General features: G+C 34.7%; 1 protein-coding gene across 4 annotated transcripts in view; it reads left to right on the top strand.

The window, feature by feature from the left end:
• Nucleotides 1-12,710, top strand: part of AP3B1 (adaptor related protein complex 3 subunit beta 1) — a 275,059-nt gene that overhangs the window by 172,586 nt on the left and 89,763 nt on the right. For all 4 annotated transcript variants that reach the window (XR_009563389.1, XR_009563390.2, XM_030846347.2 and 1 more), the window contains exons 18-20: nucleotides 4,117-4,228; nucleotides 7,021-7,168; nucleotides 10,371-10,518. Coding sequence is in view for 2 of the 4 variants with exons in the window: in XM_030846347.2 (XP_030702207.1) it covers nucleotides 4,117-4,228; nucleotides 7,021-7,168; nucleotides 10,371-10,518 (408 nt within the window). In the remaining 2 variants the exon portion in view is untranslated. The remainder of the gene's footprint in view (nucleotides 1-4,116; nucleotides 4,229-7,020; nucleotides 7,169-10,370; nucleotides 10,519-12,710) is intronic.

Here is a 12,710-nt window from a genome sequence, read left to right as displayed (position 1 = left end):
TAGAGAATGGAATTCTCTGCATCAGTGCCACCCACATTTGTGGTATTGCATTTGTAGTTGTGTAGATTCAATTTCTAAGGTATTTAGTTTCATTGGGTTGAGCTTTTCCTACTTAGTTTAGAGATTCGTAAGCTTCCTGTTAATGTTTTCTAAATCATTTTTGCTGTCTCTTCCAGAAAAACCATACAAAGTGTTCTTCTCGATTTTCTGATGAACCTTTTTTACGTGAAGCCTAAACATAAATAGGAAGCATCATGTACCAAAAATGTCCTTACACAAGGTCACAATTAAAATGAATAATATGTTGCTTTCACATTAAAAAAAAAAAGCTCTCTATATAAATAACCTTTTCCTAGATCTTTAAAACATGTTGTCCACTAAAGTAAGAGAATTAGTGTTCTTTCCTAGTATTATCTCTTTCTTTCTTACATAAACAAGAGAAATAAAGAGAGAGGTCTTATGATTGTCTTTAGAGATTGATTATGTGAAATATATCTGATACTTTTTTAAGTAGAATTAATAAAAAAGAACAGTTAAGTATTACATCCTGGATGCTTTTCTGGTAGAACCCATATTTTGAACTAGGATTCAGATAACCAGTCTTTCTCACTAATTCCTATGAGAAAGTCAGTTAATCTTCTTGCCTAACTTTTCCATATACAATGGGAAAAAAATATTACTTTAAATAGAAGAATTTCTGTAACAGGCATAGCTTTTTTTTTTTTTGCCACACTGCACAGCTTGCAAGATCTTAGTTCCCCAACCAGGGATCGAAACTGGGCCACAGCAGTGAAAGCATCAAGTCCTAACCACTGGACTGCCAGGGAATTCCCCAGGCATGGCCGTTTAATTTGATTCTTTTGAGAAATATGTTTCTCTTAACTACACAAACTTGTCTGGCTTTGGAGTGTGGCAAGAGCAATAACAGCTGATAATGGCTCCATTTAGCAGACCCTGGAGTATACTTTGATAGTTTTATAAACATGATCTTGTTTAAACCTCATAATGATTATAAGTGATGGTTATTGTTATTCCCATTTTGCAGATGATGAAACCAAGGTTCAGAGAACTTAAGTAAATTGCCCAAGTTCCCATAGCTAGTAAGTGATGGAATTGGGATTCCAACCCTTATCTGAGTCCATTGTTCATTCTCTTACTGCATTTGGTCATGTAACATGAGGAGAGGAAGCTTGAGCTTGTTTGCAAATCTGTACTATCCTTAGTATTTAACATCACTGTTTTCATGCTGTGACAAATTCTCTCTATTTAGAGATGATTTTTTAAATTATAAAACTTATTAAAAACAAGTTGCATGCTCCTCCTTGCAACTAAGTTTGGTGATTTCCCCTCAAATCTACATACTAGGGGCTTCCCTGGTGGCGCAGTGGTTGAGAGTCCGCCTGCCGATGCAGGGGGTGGGTTCGTGCCCCGGTCTGGGAGGATCCCACATGCCGCGGAGTGGCTGGGCCCGTGAGCCATGGCCGTTGAGCCTGTGCGTCCGGAGCCTGTGCTCCGCAACGGAAGAGGCCACAACAGTGAGAGGCCCGCATACCGCAAACAAACAAACAAACAAAAAAACCATGAAACCTAGTCCATTGACACTAGAAGTCACTTTGCATTGCATACTACCATTTCCAGGATATCAGATATGATATATATTTATGACACCAGTAAGCTTTCAAGATTCTTTATAATTTTTTTTTGCTTAGTTCTAGAAAATTCTTTTCTCCCCAGTTACAGAAAAACTGTCTTTTGCATATCAAGGGTATTTTGCTTTATAAACACATCTACTATCAGTTACTATCAGTATTTTATCCTACATAGGAACTTTCAAATTAGTGCCTTGCTATTTTCCTCCTCTCTTTTCCCTGTTATTTCTTTTGCTTAGAATGATACAATTATCATAGTCATAAAAGACCATAACAAAAAGTAAAATATTGTTATTGTTAGTCTTTACCCTTTAAAACCTAAAATTCCATGAATAGAGAGTCCATGACCATGTCAAACTAATATACCCCTTTGAGCATAGGAGCCTGATTTTCCTTGTATGTTGACTCAGTCTTACCCTGAAAGCCATAGTCTAATTAAGTAATTTTTTTTCCTATAAGTTGACTTTACACACTTTTTACTAGCCTTCAGAAAAATATTACTTGTTTGGATTTAAGAAAAATATGAACTTCACTGTTCACTAAATATAGGAGAAATTTGTTTATAGAATACTATCTTTATTTGTAACTGGAGGACAGAGCATTTTAAATATACATAAAAAAAGAAAGGAGTACTGCTGATCTTATGTTAGTATCTTATTCAAATATATTTGAGTAATTTTTACTTATTTTTCTATTATTGTCCAGATAGTAGTTTTCCAAGTCACTGAAGCTTATCCTTTTAAGCAACATATCTTAAGCCCATAAGCCCTCTAGATCAGTGGTTTTCAAACCTAGCTGTACACTATAATCATACAGAGCTCTTTAAACAAAACAAACCTATGTCAGACCTGCACCAGACCAATTAAATCAGAATCTTAGGAAGTGAATCCCAAGCATTAGCTTTTTTAGTATTAGTATTTTTATTTTTGTTATTAGTATTTTTAAAAATATTCTCAGGTGATTCTGACATATATCCAGTGCTGAGAACCCCTCTTGAACAAGAACCTCTATCCTACTATAAATTTTTTTACAACAAAATGTTACTCTAGCAGGCTAGCACATAGTAGAAGCTCAAAAGTGTGATAAATAAATGAGTCTTAACCGTCCTTGACCTTTTAAAAAATATACATTTTCTTGCCCTTTAAAAGAGAGTGTATGAAGCATGATTTAATTTTTTCTTAATGAATCAAAGTCACACTTATGAAAAAAAATTCTTTTACTTTAGTACACTGTATTAAAGTTTTTAAGGTGCTATCACCCAACTAATGATCACTGTGCCAGACACATTTAAGGTATATCCGTGTACAAAATATTCAAACATCTCTGCTCTCCAGAAGCTGACATTCTAGCAGGGATAGACTGACAGTTAAATATACAAATTGTATACAGTAGTATGTTAGAAAGTAATAAGTGCTGTGACCAAAAAAAAAGACTAGAGCAAAGGAACATCAGAAGTACCAGGCATGGGAGGTTGGAATTTTAAGTAGAGTGGTCCTCCCTGAGGTGGCATTTGTACAGAGAATTGAAGGAGGTGAGGGAATGAGCCACGCAAGTCATGTTGGGGGAGGATATTGGCAGTAGGAACAGCTTTGGGGAAAGGCCTGAAGACGGGAGCATGCCTGGGGTGTTTGAAGACCCTGTAAGGAGTGGCCGGAGGGGAGTGGGCAGGAGGGAGAGCAGCCGCAAGAGGACCAAGAGGACCTCAGGCACGTAGGGCTGAGCAGAGTGCTGTAAGAACTTCATTTTTTCTGAGTGAATGGGAGGCCTTTTGCAGCATTTCAGACAAAGAGGGACTTGACTAGAGTTAATCAAATCATTCTAGCTGCTGTGTTGAGCCAGCTTGGAATGGGGGATGGGAGGTGGGCATAGATACAACACAGCCGGTTAGAGACTGTTGTAATCCGGGAGAGAGAGAGCTCTGACCAAGGTGGTGGTTATAGGCTTTCTTGATGCATTAGATGTTTAGGATAGAAGAGAAAGACAGAAGCCAAGATTCTGTCTTGATAGAACCCCAAGGTACCCCAGGGTTCAGGCTCTTGAGATGGTATGGGCTATTTATTGCCTACACTAAGTATTTTCTTTCTTTTTTTCTTTTACCTCAGTATCAAGCTGTGAACTTGAATTTCTTACTGCTGTTACTATGTCTGCCTCTAATTGCCCTCATCTCTTCTAGACTGTCTTACTTTAGTTTAAATCTTCTGTAGACCAACAAATACACAAGTGTTTAAAATCATATGTTAAAACAAGGTTGTTGATCTAACATAATAGGCTCTGAGTGAGAGTTTATGTCTCTCTGCTTAGGGGTAAAGGGGAACAAACCAGTGTCAGGATTCTCAGAGTTGCCTTCTCTGTTGCGGCTTTAAACTTCCTTCTGGGTTCACAGAGTATTCTGAATGACTAGTTTACCTGAAGACTGAATCCCTTAATGAGAATTCATTGATATTTACATTTTTTTTTTTTTAATCAGGCAAAAGAATGGACCCCAGCAGGAAAAGCAAAGAAAGAGAATCCTGATAAGAAATTTTATTCTGAATCTGCGGAGGAGGAAGAGGACTCTTCTGAGAGCAGCAGTGACAGTGGTGGGGTTTTAATTCATTGAAAAACATTGTTCACTATAGCTTATATGCTGTGCTTCCTATAGACCAATAAGGCCTAGAACATAATATTCAACAAGCTGGTTTAAATGAAGTTTATACCATTACAATAATTCCTTTCACTTAACATATCACTGTTTTCAAAGTAATTTCTAACGCCTTTTCATTTGACATTGCCTCTTGGACCCACAACTAATAAATGATAGAATTGAAACGGGAACGCATGCTTTTCTGAATTCTAAACCACACTGCCTGTGATATTCATTAGCATATTGAAAAATGTAATTTTATATTTGATAAGCTTTAGTGGGGCCTTTAAAAGTAACTTTTCTTTTGTATTGGGTTGGCCAAAAAGTTCATTCGGATTTTTCTGTAAGATGTTACAGAAAAACCCAAACGAACTTTATAGCCAACCCCCAATAAAATGTAAAGTTTATTTTTAACCTTGAGCAGTCTGTTCTTATCCATTTTTTACTCTTTTACTTCTACATGAAAGCTAAAATTAATAAATCTCTTGTGTATTATAAAGAAACGAAGAGCTAAAAAGATTGAGGGCAACCACATGCAATGAAAAAAATACTAAACAGGAAGGATCTAGAAGTCCTGAGTTTTAGCCAGGCAAATTGAATAAGGCACTTACCTTCTCTGCATCTGATAAATGAAGGGGTAGAGTTAGATGCTTTTTAAGTCTCTTCAATACTGAAAGTCTGAGTGATTTGCATAATAAAGTATATATAGGAGTTACATACTCTTATTAACAGTTAGCCTAGTAAACTTATCTGATCCAAGACCAAATGACATCTCTTTCTTATAAAACCTTTATTCCTTGGGAAGCCAGGGCTGCTCACTATTACTTGGTCATCCATTACTTGACATTAAGGTAATTCATTCATTTTTTCCTCTGTTTCCCGTCAAAATCTTTGTTTTCAGTATCCGATAAGTTAATCTGTGGTGTATTACCTTCTGAAGTAATATGCTGAAAAATGGGGGAAATTACTTCAATCCAAAGAGTTAATGCTAAAAAATACGGAATTTCAGGAATGATATAGACCATTGAGAAAGACATGTTGTGTAGTTGAGTGTTTCATATAGATATTTGTCTCCATCCCATTTATTCACAAGCTCCTGTCTGTTTAGAGTCTAACCTTTTTCAATACATATTTGAAGTATTCCATTAACATTATGGCTTTTCATGGGATTATCTGAGTACTTATAATAGGGAGTCATATGTCAGAGCTCCATTCTGGTTACCAGAGGAAAGAGAGAACTTTTCTCATTAGAAGTTACCAGCTTTTTTCAAGTGAGCATGCCTTCTTGAGGATAAATGAATTTCCTCAAGGATTTACCTAACTTGAAAATTTAAATAAACAGTGCCTGAAATGAACTGGATCCAGATTCATGTTGAACTCCCATGTAATAACATGAGAAAGTAACTTAGATGCTATACTTTCTTATTTATTTGTTTATTTATTTATAGCATAAACGATTTATCTAAGTTAATATGTACGTGTGCTTAACTTTGATATCACAACAAATTCAAAATATTTTTATTCAGCAGTTTTGTTTTGCCTTTGTAAAGTTTGGGTAAAATAAATTTTGCTCTCTGTAAAAGCTGATGATAGAGTGCCTTACCATGTGGCAGGCACTGTTATGTCCTAATCACCTTTACGTGTTTCAAATCATTTAATCTTCACAACAGCTCTTTGAAGTAGCCTGTGCTAAAAGGAAAACTGAGACCCAGAGAGGCTGAATAACTTGCTCAGTCTTACAGCTTGGTACACGGCAGGGCCAGGGTTTGAACTCGGACATTCCAGCTTGAGAACTCATGCTTATAACCACTTCAAGCTGTTCCAAAAGAATATAGGCACTCCTAGCTTTTCGCTGTGATACATGAATTAATCCTCATAAAGTAGCTGTTATTTACCTATTAGAATACTGTTTTAATTAGAGGTTACATTCCTGCCTGAGGACATTTCATCAGATAGATCATAGGCCAGGACAACAGTTTGTCCTCTTATCTAGGATACAACTCTGCACCTATAATCATTTCAACTAGTAAAAAAATTATGTTTCATGTTTAAAATACACATAAATATACTTATATATAGATATAAGTATATCACTTCTGCAAAAGCCCTAGTATACCATAATTTATTCATAAAACATTTAACTGTATAGTGCCTCAGTGTAACTTTATCATTTCTTTGACCTACGGAAGACTCCTATACTAGCTAAAATAAGTGCTTTTTAGGTAGTGATGTTGCTTTATTGCCTTTGAATTTAGGAATTTTTGAAGATGATTTGAATGACTCATTTCCCTCGCAAAATTGGTTCCTAAGAAAATTCAACAATCCCTTCCTTTTCTCTAAATAAAATTTCTCATTATAAGTAGAGGAATTAAAATTATTTCTTATTCTTATATCATGCTCATAATCATTCTTTAAATAAAAAGTTTTTGCCATAGCTAAAATACTTATGGGTTTGAAGAGCAAGATAGGCTCACTTTGGTTTAGTTGGTTGATCTTTTCTTTGCCTTTCCCCACTCACTAGCAGAGTGCCTTCTCTGTGCATTGGAGTCCCGCCATGCTTACCCTGCCGCAGGGTTCAGGAGTCTTAAGTGACCAGAGGGCAGAAATAGGAAATGTGGAACACCTGGGGTCCACTAAACTAAAATTCAGCATCTGGTTTCATTTGTGATGAATGTTGACACTTACTTGTGTCCTTATGTATAATTAAATGGCTATAAATCAAGGAGCATCTGGATATCTTTTTTTCAGAGAGTGAATCTGGAAGTGAAAGTGGGGAACAAGATGACGAAGGAGACAGCAGTGAGGACTCCAGTGAGCACGAGAGTGAGAGTGGAAGTGGGTCAGAGGCAGAAAACAAAAGAGCAGCCAAGAAGAACTCCAAAACCAAAGGAAAAAGGTGAATTATTTTGTCAGAATTTCCTTCAAAAACATTCTTTGGTCTTTTCCCCCGGTCTAACATTGAGTGAGAAAGTAAGTGTGTGTGTGGTTTTTTTTCCCAAACAGATTTTAAATCTTGTAATATTAATTTAAAATACTAATTCATATTATTCTCTTACTTGTAATGCTCAGTTTTCATTTTGAACTTGAGAAAATCTTGGGGTTACATTTTGAAAATTGGTGTAACCTTGGAAGGCTGAGTTAAGTGATCAAGCAGACGGTATGAAACACTTAATTACCTTTTGAAGCAATTTTGCTGAGGGTGAAAATTAAATCCTTCAACACTTTGCCATTATGTAACTAAGACAATTGATTTTTCTAAATAATGTTATATTAAAAAGATTATGATCCAAATATTAGAGTCAGGGGCTGTGAAGGAAGACGGTCATAAGATATTTAAGTGTTAGCACTTTTTAAGATCTCCCATTATCAACAACATGATCATGTATTAAAGTGTCATTAAAATTTTGAGTAATTGGGGCTGATACCTTGGATTGTCTGAGTCTGTTTTCCCCACTGCTGTCAGTGAGTGGCCTCTGCAGACACGATGGCCCTTTCCCTGGGAGCCTGCTGCCCGCGCACTTGACGAGCTTGCAGCCTAGCTCAGTCTTGGCTGACAGCACTGATTGGGGCGCAGTACGCTCTCTGCTCCTTTTATTACAGACAGTAATTAAAGCAGCTCGCCCTGCCACTTCCATAACAAACACAGCATAATGCTCTAATTATGACTTTATTAATTTAAGTCAGGATTTAATGATTTTAAAAGTGATTTATATTGTTTTTCCTGTTCAGAACAAATGAAATCTGTAGGTTAAATTAATACAGGCTTTTCATCATTGCAAAGTTAAAAAGCTAGTTACCAGTAAATTCTTTTCATTAGATTAACATCTGAAACTCTAAGCAGTAAGGTAAACAATAATTACCCATCAAAATTGAGTGATGCAAAGCAAAATAACACTTTTACCTTCAAAATCTTATCTTAAAGGCTAGAAGTTAAATATATTCAGAATCATTCACTTGTTGCAGCAAGCGAGTTACTTGGTTTGTAGTAACCTTTTCTTAGAGAGAAGTTCTGTGCTTCTAGTTTAATATCAGAATATCTATAATTACATAGTTTATAAAAAGTGTCTTATTTCTTAGAAAGGGAAGTTATGTTCAGTGCACTAAATATCCTTTCCAATAGCAAAAGTCAATATACTAGAAATTTATAATCATAAATTGTATTAGTTTCATTCTTTTTTCTTCAGAAATAGACTTTTTTTTTAACCCATGTTTGAATTTTTAAAAATTGTTTATTATACGAAAGGAAATCTCAGATACATTCTAAACCTTATATTTTTAAGTACATGTTTTAACCATTAAGTGGGGGATAATAAATTGCCATTCTTTGCTAGGGGAAGAAAAAACAACAACATACGTTTTAGTCGTCAAATATAATTACATGTGTTCTGAGATGTTACCATGACTCCATGTTTAATAAATAGCAATCATATTTCCTCCACAGAATTCAATTCAGGGAAATATCGAGTCTTCCTTGCCTCACCACTCTCCCTCCCCGTGTGTTTTTCTGCTTGTCTCTTAGAATTTTTTTTAAAAACTTTGCCAGTATAACTATATGATAATTTTTTAAAGCTGAGGGGCTTTAAGTATCTTCAAAGCCACCCTTTAGTAATCATAACTATTTATGACTAACTTTGAGTTTTATACTCCAAAGTATTTTCATTGAAGGGAAATACTCCAAAGTATTTTCATATTGGGTAGTGGAGAAAATATGGTCTTTATAGTAAGACAGACTCGAGATTAAATTCCAATTCCACCCCTCCTGGCTGTGTGTCCTTGAGCAAGTTACTTAACTTTCCTGAATATTATAGGATAATAATGCTCCCAGTAAGAATATGTTAGAACATCTGAATTAGATAGTTGCTTATGAAGTGCCTAATACTCTTTGGTACAAGATAGATTTTTTTTTTTTTTAACAAAGTGGATTTTTAAAACAATACACACACACACACACACACACGGTAAAGAGAACTAGACCTTCAAATTTGAGCAAATAAAAAAGACAACAAGGCATCTCTTTTCCCCTGAGAGAAGACCTTTTGGCTATCTTACATGTTATCTCTTCTTGGAGACCTACTTCCCTTGCCTTCTGCCTGCCTTATTTCTCTTTTTAAACTCATGTGTCTCTTCCTCTAGAAGCATTCCCACTCTCGGTCAGGTTTGTTTAGATGCTTCTCCAGGTGTTCTCATGACACAGTATACTTTATTCCTTATTATTTTCCATGCTTTATTGTCACTGCCAGCTTACTTCTCTGTATCCTCCAATGGACGGTAGACTCTATAAGGGAGTACATAGAGATCATCGGTATCTTGCTAACCTCTGTTATCCTTAGCACCTAACATAGTGTCAACGATATGGTGGGCAGTCAGTAAATATTTGTTAAGTAAGGGAGCGAGTGAACAAATGAATGGATAGCATCAGCACTTAGATTTGATCGTTTGGTATTTTAAAACTTTATATCTGGTTATCTTACATTTTTAGTAAGACTTAGAACATTAGAAGAATTCTGTTTTAAACCAGTTAACGTTTTCTCATATGATATGTTTAAGGGTCACATTAGGGGACATATGTTAATAATTTTCTTGGACAGAAAAATCTATAAAATGCAACTCTGTTTCAGCAAAAGTTGATGTATAAATATTTAAATTTATTAATGAATACTTAGTATTTTGAAACAGCATTTTAAAATCAGCCTATCTTTGAAGTTGTTAATGTTAGCACCTAATGTGTATTTCTGGTAAATCAAACATTTAATTATTAACTATTTTCTATTTATTATATCATTCAGTGTTATTTTATAACCTTTTGCATTTGAACTGTGTGTGATGTGGTATAATTAGTTTTGAATGGGTTCTGATTTATTTGGTTATAGGTAATACTACCTTCCTCATTTCATTAACATGTTCTGGAATTTTAAAACCATTTTTACTGTCTTTCTGTACACTAAAAAGAAATGGTTCTCAGTGAAATACACTTCTCTATAAAGATTTTGGTTCACAGGCAAAATGGACAAATGGTAACACTTGTCATTTGTTTTTTCAAACTACTTAAGCTTGTTTACATAAGTATCTAATATTTCAAAATTTGTTATTCTGATTAGTGATTCTGAAGATGTGGATAAGGAAAATGAAAACTCTAAAACTTCAGATTCTTCCAATGCTGAATCTAGTTCAATAGAAGACAGTTCTTCAGATTCTGCATCAGAATCAGAATCTGAAAGTGAATCTGAATCCAGAAAAGTTACTAAGGTAAGAGATTACAAATTTTTGTAACTGAAAATAAATAGTCTTATAGTCTTTTCCCAATTACGAATAAATATTTCTGAAAATTTGTGTTTTGTTGAGAATCAAGAAACCAGGCAAGGAATTTAATATGTCACTGACAACTAAAATAAACACCATCTTTATTCATCCACACCTGTGATTTTATTTTGTTTTTTTCTAGATTATCGCTTCCCTTATAATTCAACTCTGCAGAGAAGTTAGAATTTAACCTCACCCTTTCCAACAAAAATTAGAGACCTCAGTGTTATGAGTATGACTTTTTTGTTCTTGGCTGTGATGTGACAAGGGAGGCTTTTGCCAAAGGGGAAGTAAAGGGAAGTCACAGAGGTAGTATTGAGCAAAGAAATATAAATGTACATGCATCATAAGAAATTGAAACTAATATGCTTTTTAAAAAAATATTAGGCATTTGGAAATAGAATATTTTTAAAGGTTTAATTAAAGAGTATGCATTCTTTAATAGTTAATAAAAATGCAGTAGCCATATATTTAAAACAAATGCAAGAACCACTTATAACAGAATGATTACGCTTTTTGGTATAATATTTGTAACACCAGAAGTTGTCTGCTTAGCAGCAAAAACTAAAACCATGAATTGGAAAAGTGTAGTTTTTAATACACAATTCAGACCTAATACATATCTTTCTGATCTTTAATTATTATTCCCTGCCTATAAATGGATCATGGTGTTGCTAGGTTTCAAATGCAGTGGTTTTTATAAATAAATGTATTATTCCATATGTTGAAAATATGGTCACACCTTGCCCATTATTGAATTCAGTTTCTTTTTAACCTATATTTTTCACTTACTTGTTTTGGTAACGTGAATTTCTTTAATGTTATTTGAGTAGCCAAGTATGAAAATAAATTCATCCAAGTAATAATTGCCCTCCTCCATCCAGAGATTTATTGTTAAGGAATAAGCGTATTTAAAAAAAAAAAAAAAAGAACAAGCATGCTTAAAAATTAGCTAGTATTTGTCTTACCTTATTTCAAATATTCTTGAATATTGTAAAACCTATTTGAAACTTGAATTTATATTTAAAACATATCTGTGTAGTATGTAATCTAGGCTTTTTATTTTTCAAATATTCACATAAAATCTTAGAGATTTTTAGGTTTATTAATCTGGCCTCTTATAAAAACTTATCACACAGTGAGTTTGATATCCTCTCATTTCCTACTTAAATTACAAAAAGCTTAAGATGTTATTTAAAATAAAGGCGCTTTAGGGCTTCCCTGGTGGCGCAGTGGTTAAGAATCCACCTTCCAGTGCAGGGCGCACGGGTTCGAGCCCTGGTCCGGGAAGATCCCACATGCTGCGGAGCAACTAAGCCCGTGCGCCACAACTACTGAGCCTGTGCTCTAGAGCCTGAGAGCCACAACTACTGAGCCACATGCCACAACTACTGAAGCCCACTCACCTAGAGCCCATGGTCTGCAACAAGAGAAGCCACCGCAATGAGAAGCCCACGCACCGCAAGAAAGAGTAGCCCCTGCTCGCCACAACTAGAGAAAGCCCGCGTGCAGCAACAAAGACCCAAGGCAGTCAAAAATTAATTAATTAATTAATTAATTTTTAAAAACCACTTATTAAAAAATTAAATAATTAATTAAATAAAGGAGCCTTAGAAATTGAAAATAAACCCAGAGTAAGAAATCTGTGTTTTTTAAAATGACCAAACAAGAAATTAAGTAATGGGAAATGGGTGGAATTAAAGTGAGTTGTTCTTATGAAGTTTTGTAGAAGTTGAAAAATGGTAGACCTTAGTGCCTATATAGTGTTGGGCTTTAGGGGACCCCATTAGAATGCCACAGAGGTACCCCAGCTCAGAGATTCAATTTATTTCTTCTTTGGTGCATTCAACGATCAGATTAAATCTCTTAATAGTTGAAAATATTTTACTGTAGAAAATCAGTATAAAATTTCAAAGTAATGCAGTGAGCCAAGACTCTTGAGAAATTCAGGTTTTACTCACATTGTTGATAGTTTTATGTCTATGTGTTTTGCTTATATAGTTTATTTTCTCTATATTATAATGCCTTTCCTGTCAGTAACAGGCAGATAAGCTTGTTTGTTTTAATTTATATTCTCCACCTTGGAGCCACCATAACTATTTTTTTTTTCTATTTCTTTCTGAGTGATTTGAAGTGTA

The sequence above is a fragment of the Globicephala melas genome, chromosome 3, assembly GCF_963455315.2.
Source record: "Globicephala melas chromosome 3, mGloMel1.2, whole genome shotgun sequence".
NCBI lineage: Eukaryota > Metazoa > Chordata > Mammalia > Artiodactyla > Delphinidae > Globicephala > Globicephala melas.
The sequence above is the reverse complement of the archived record's forward strand: the minus strand, read 5'-3'. Positions and strand labels throughout refer to the sequence as shown.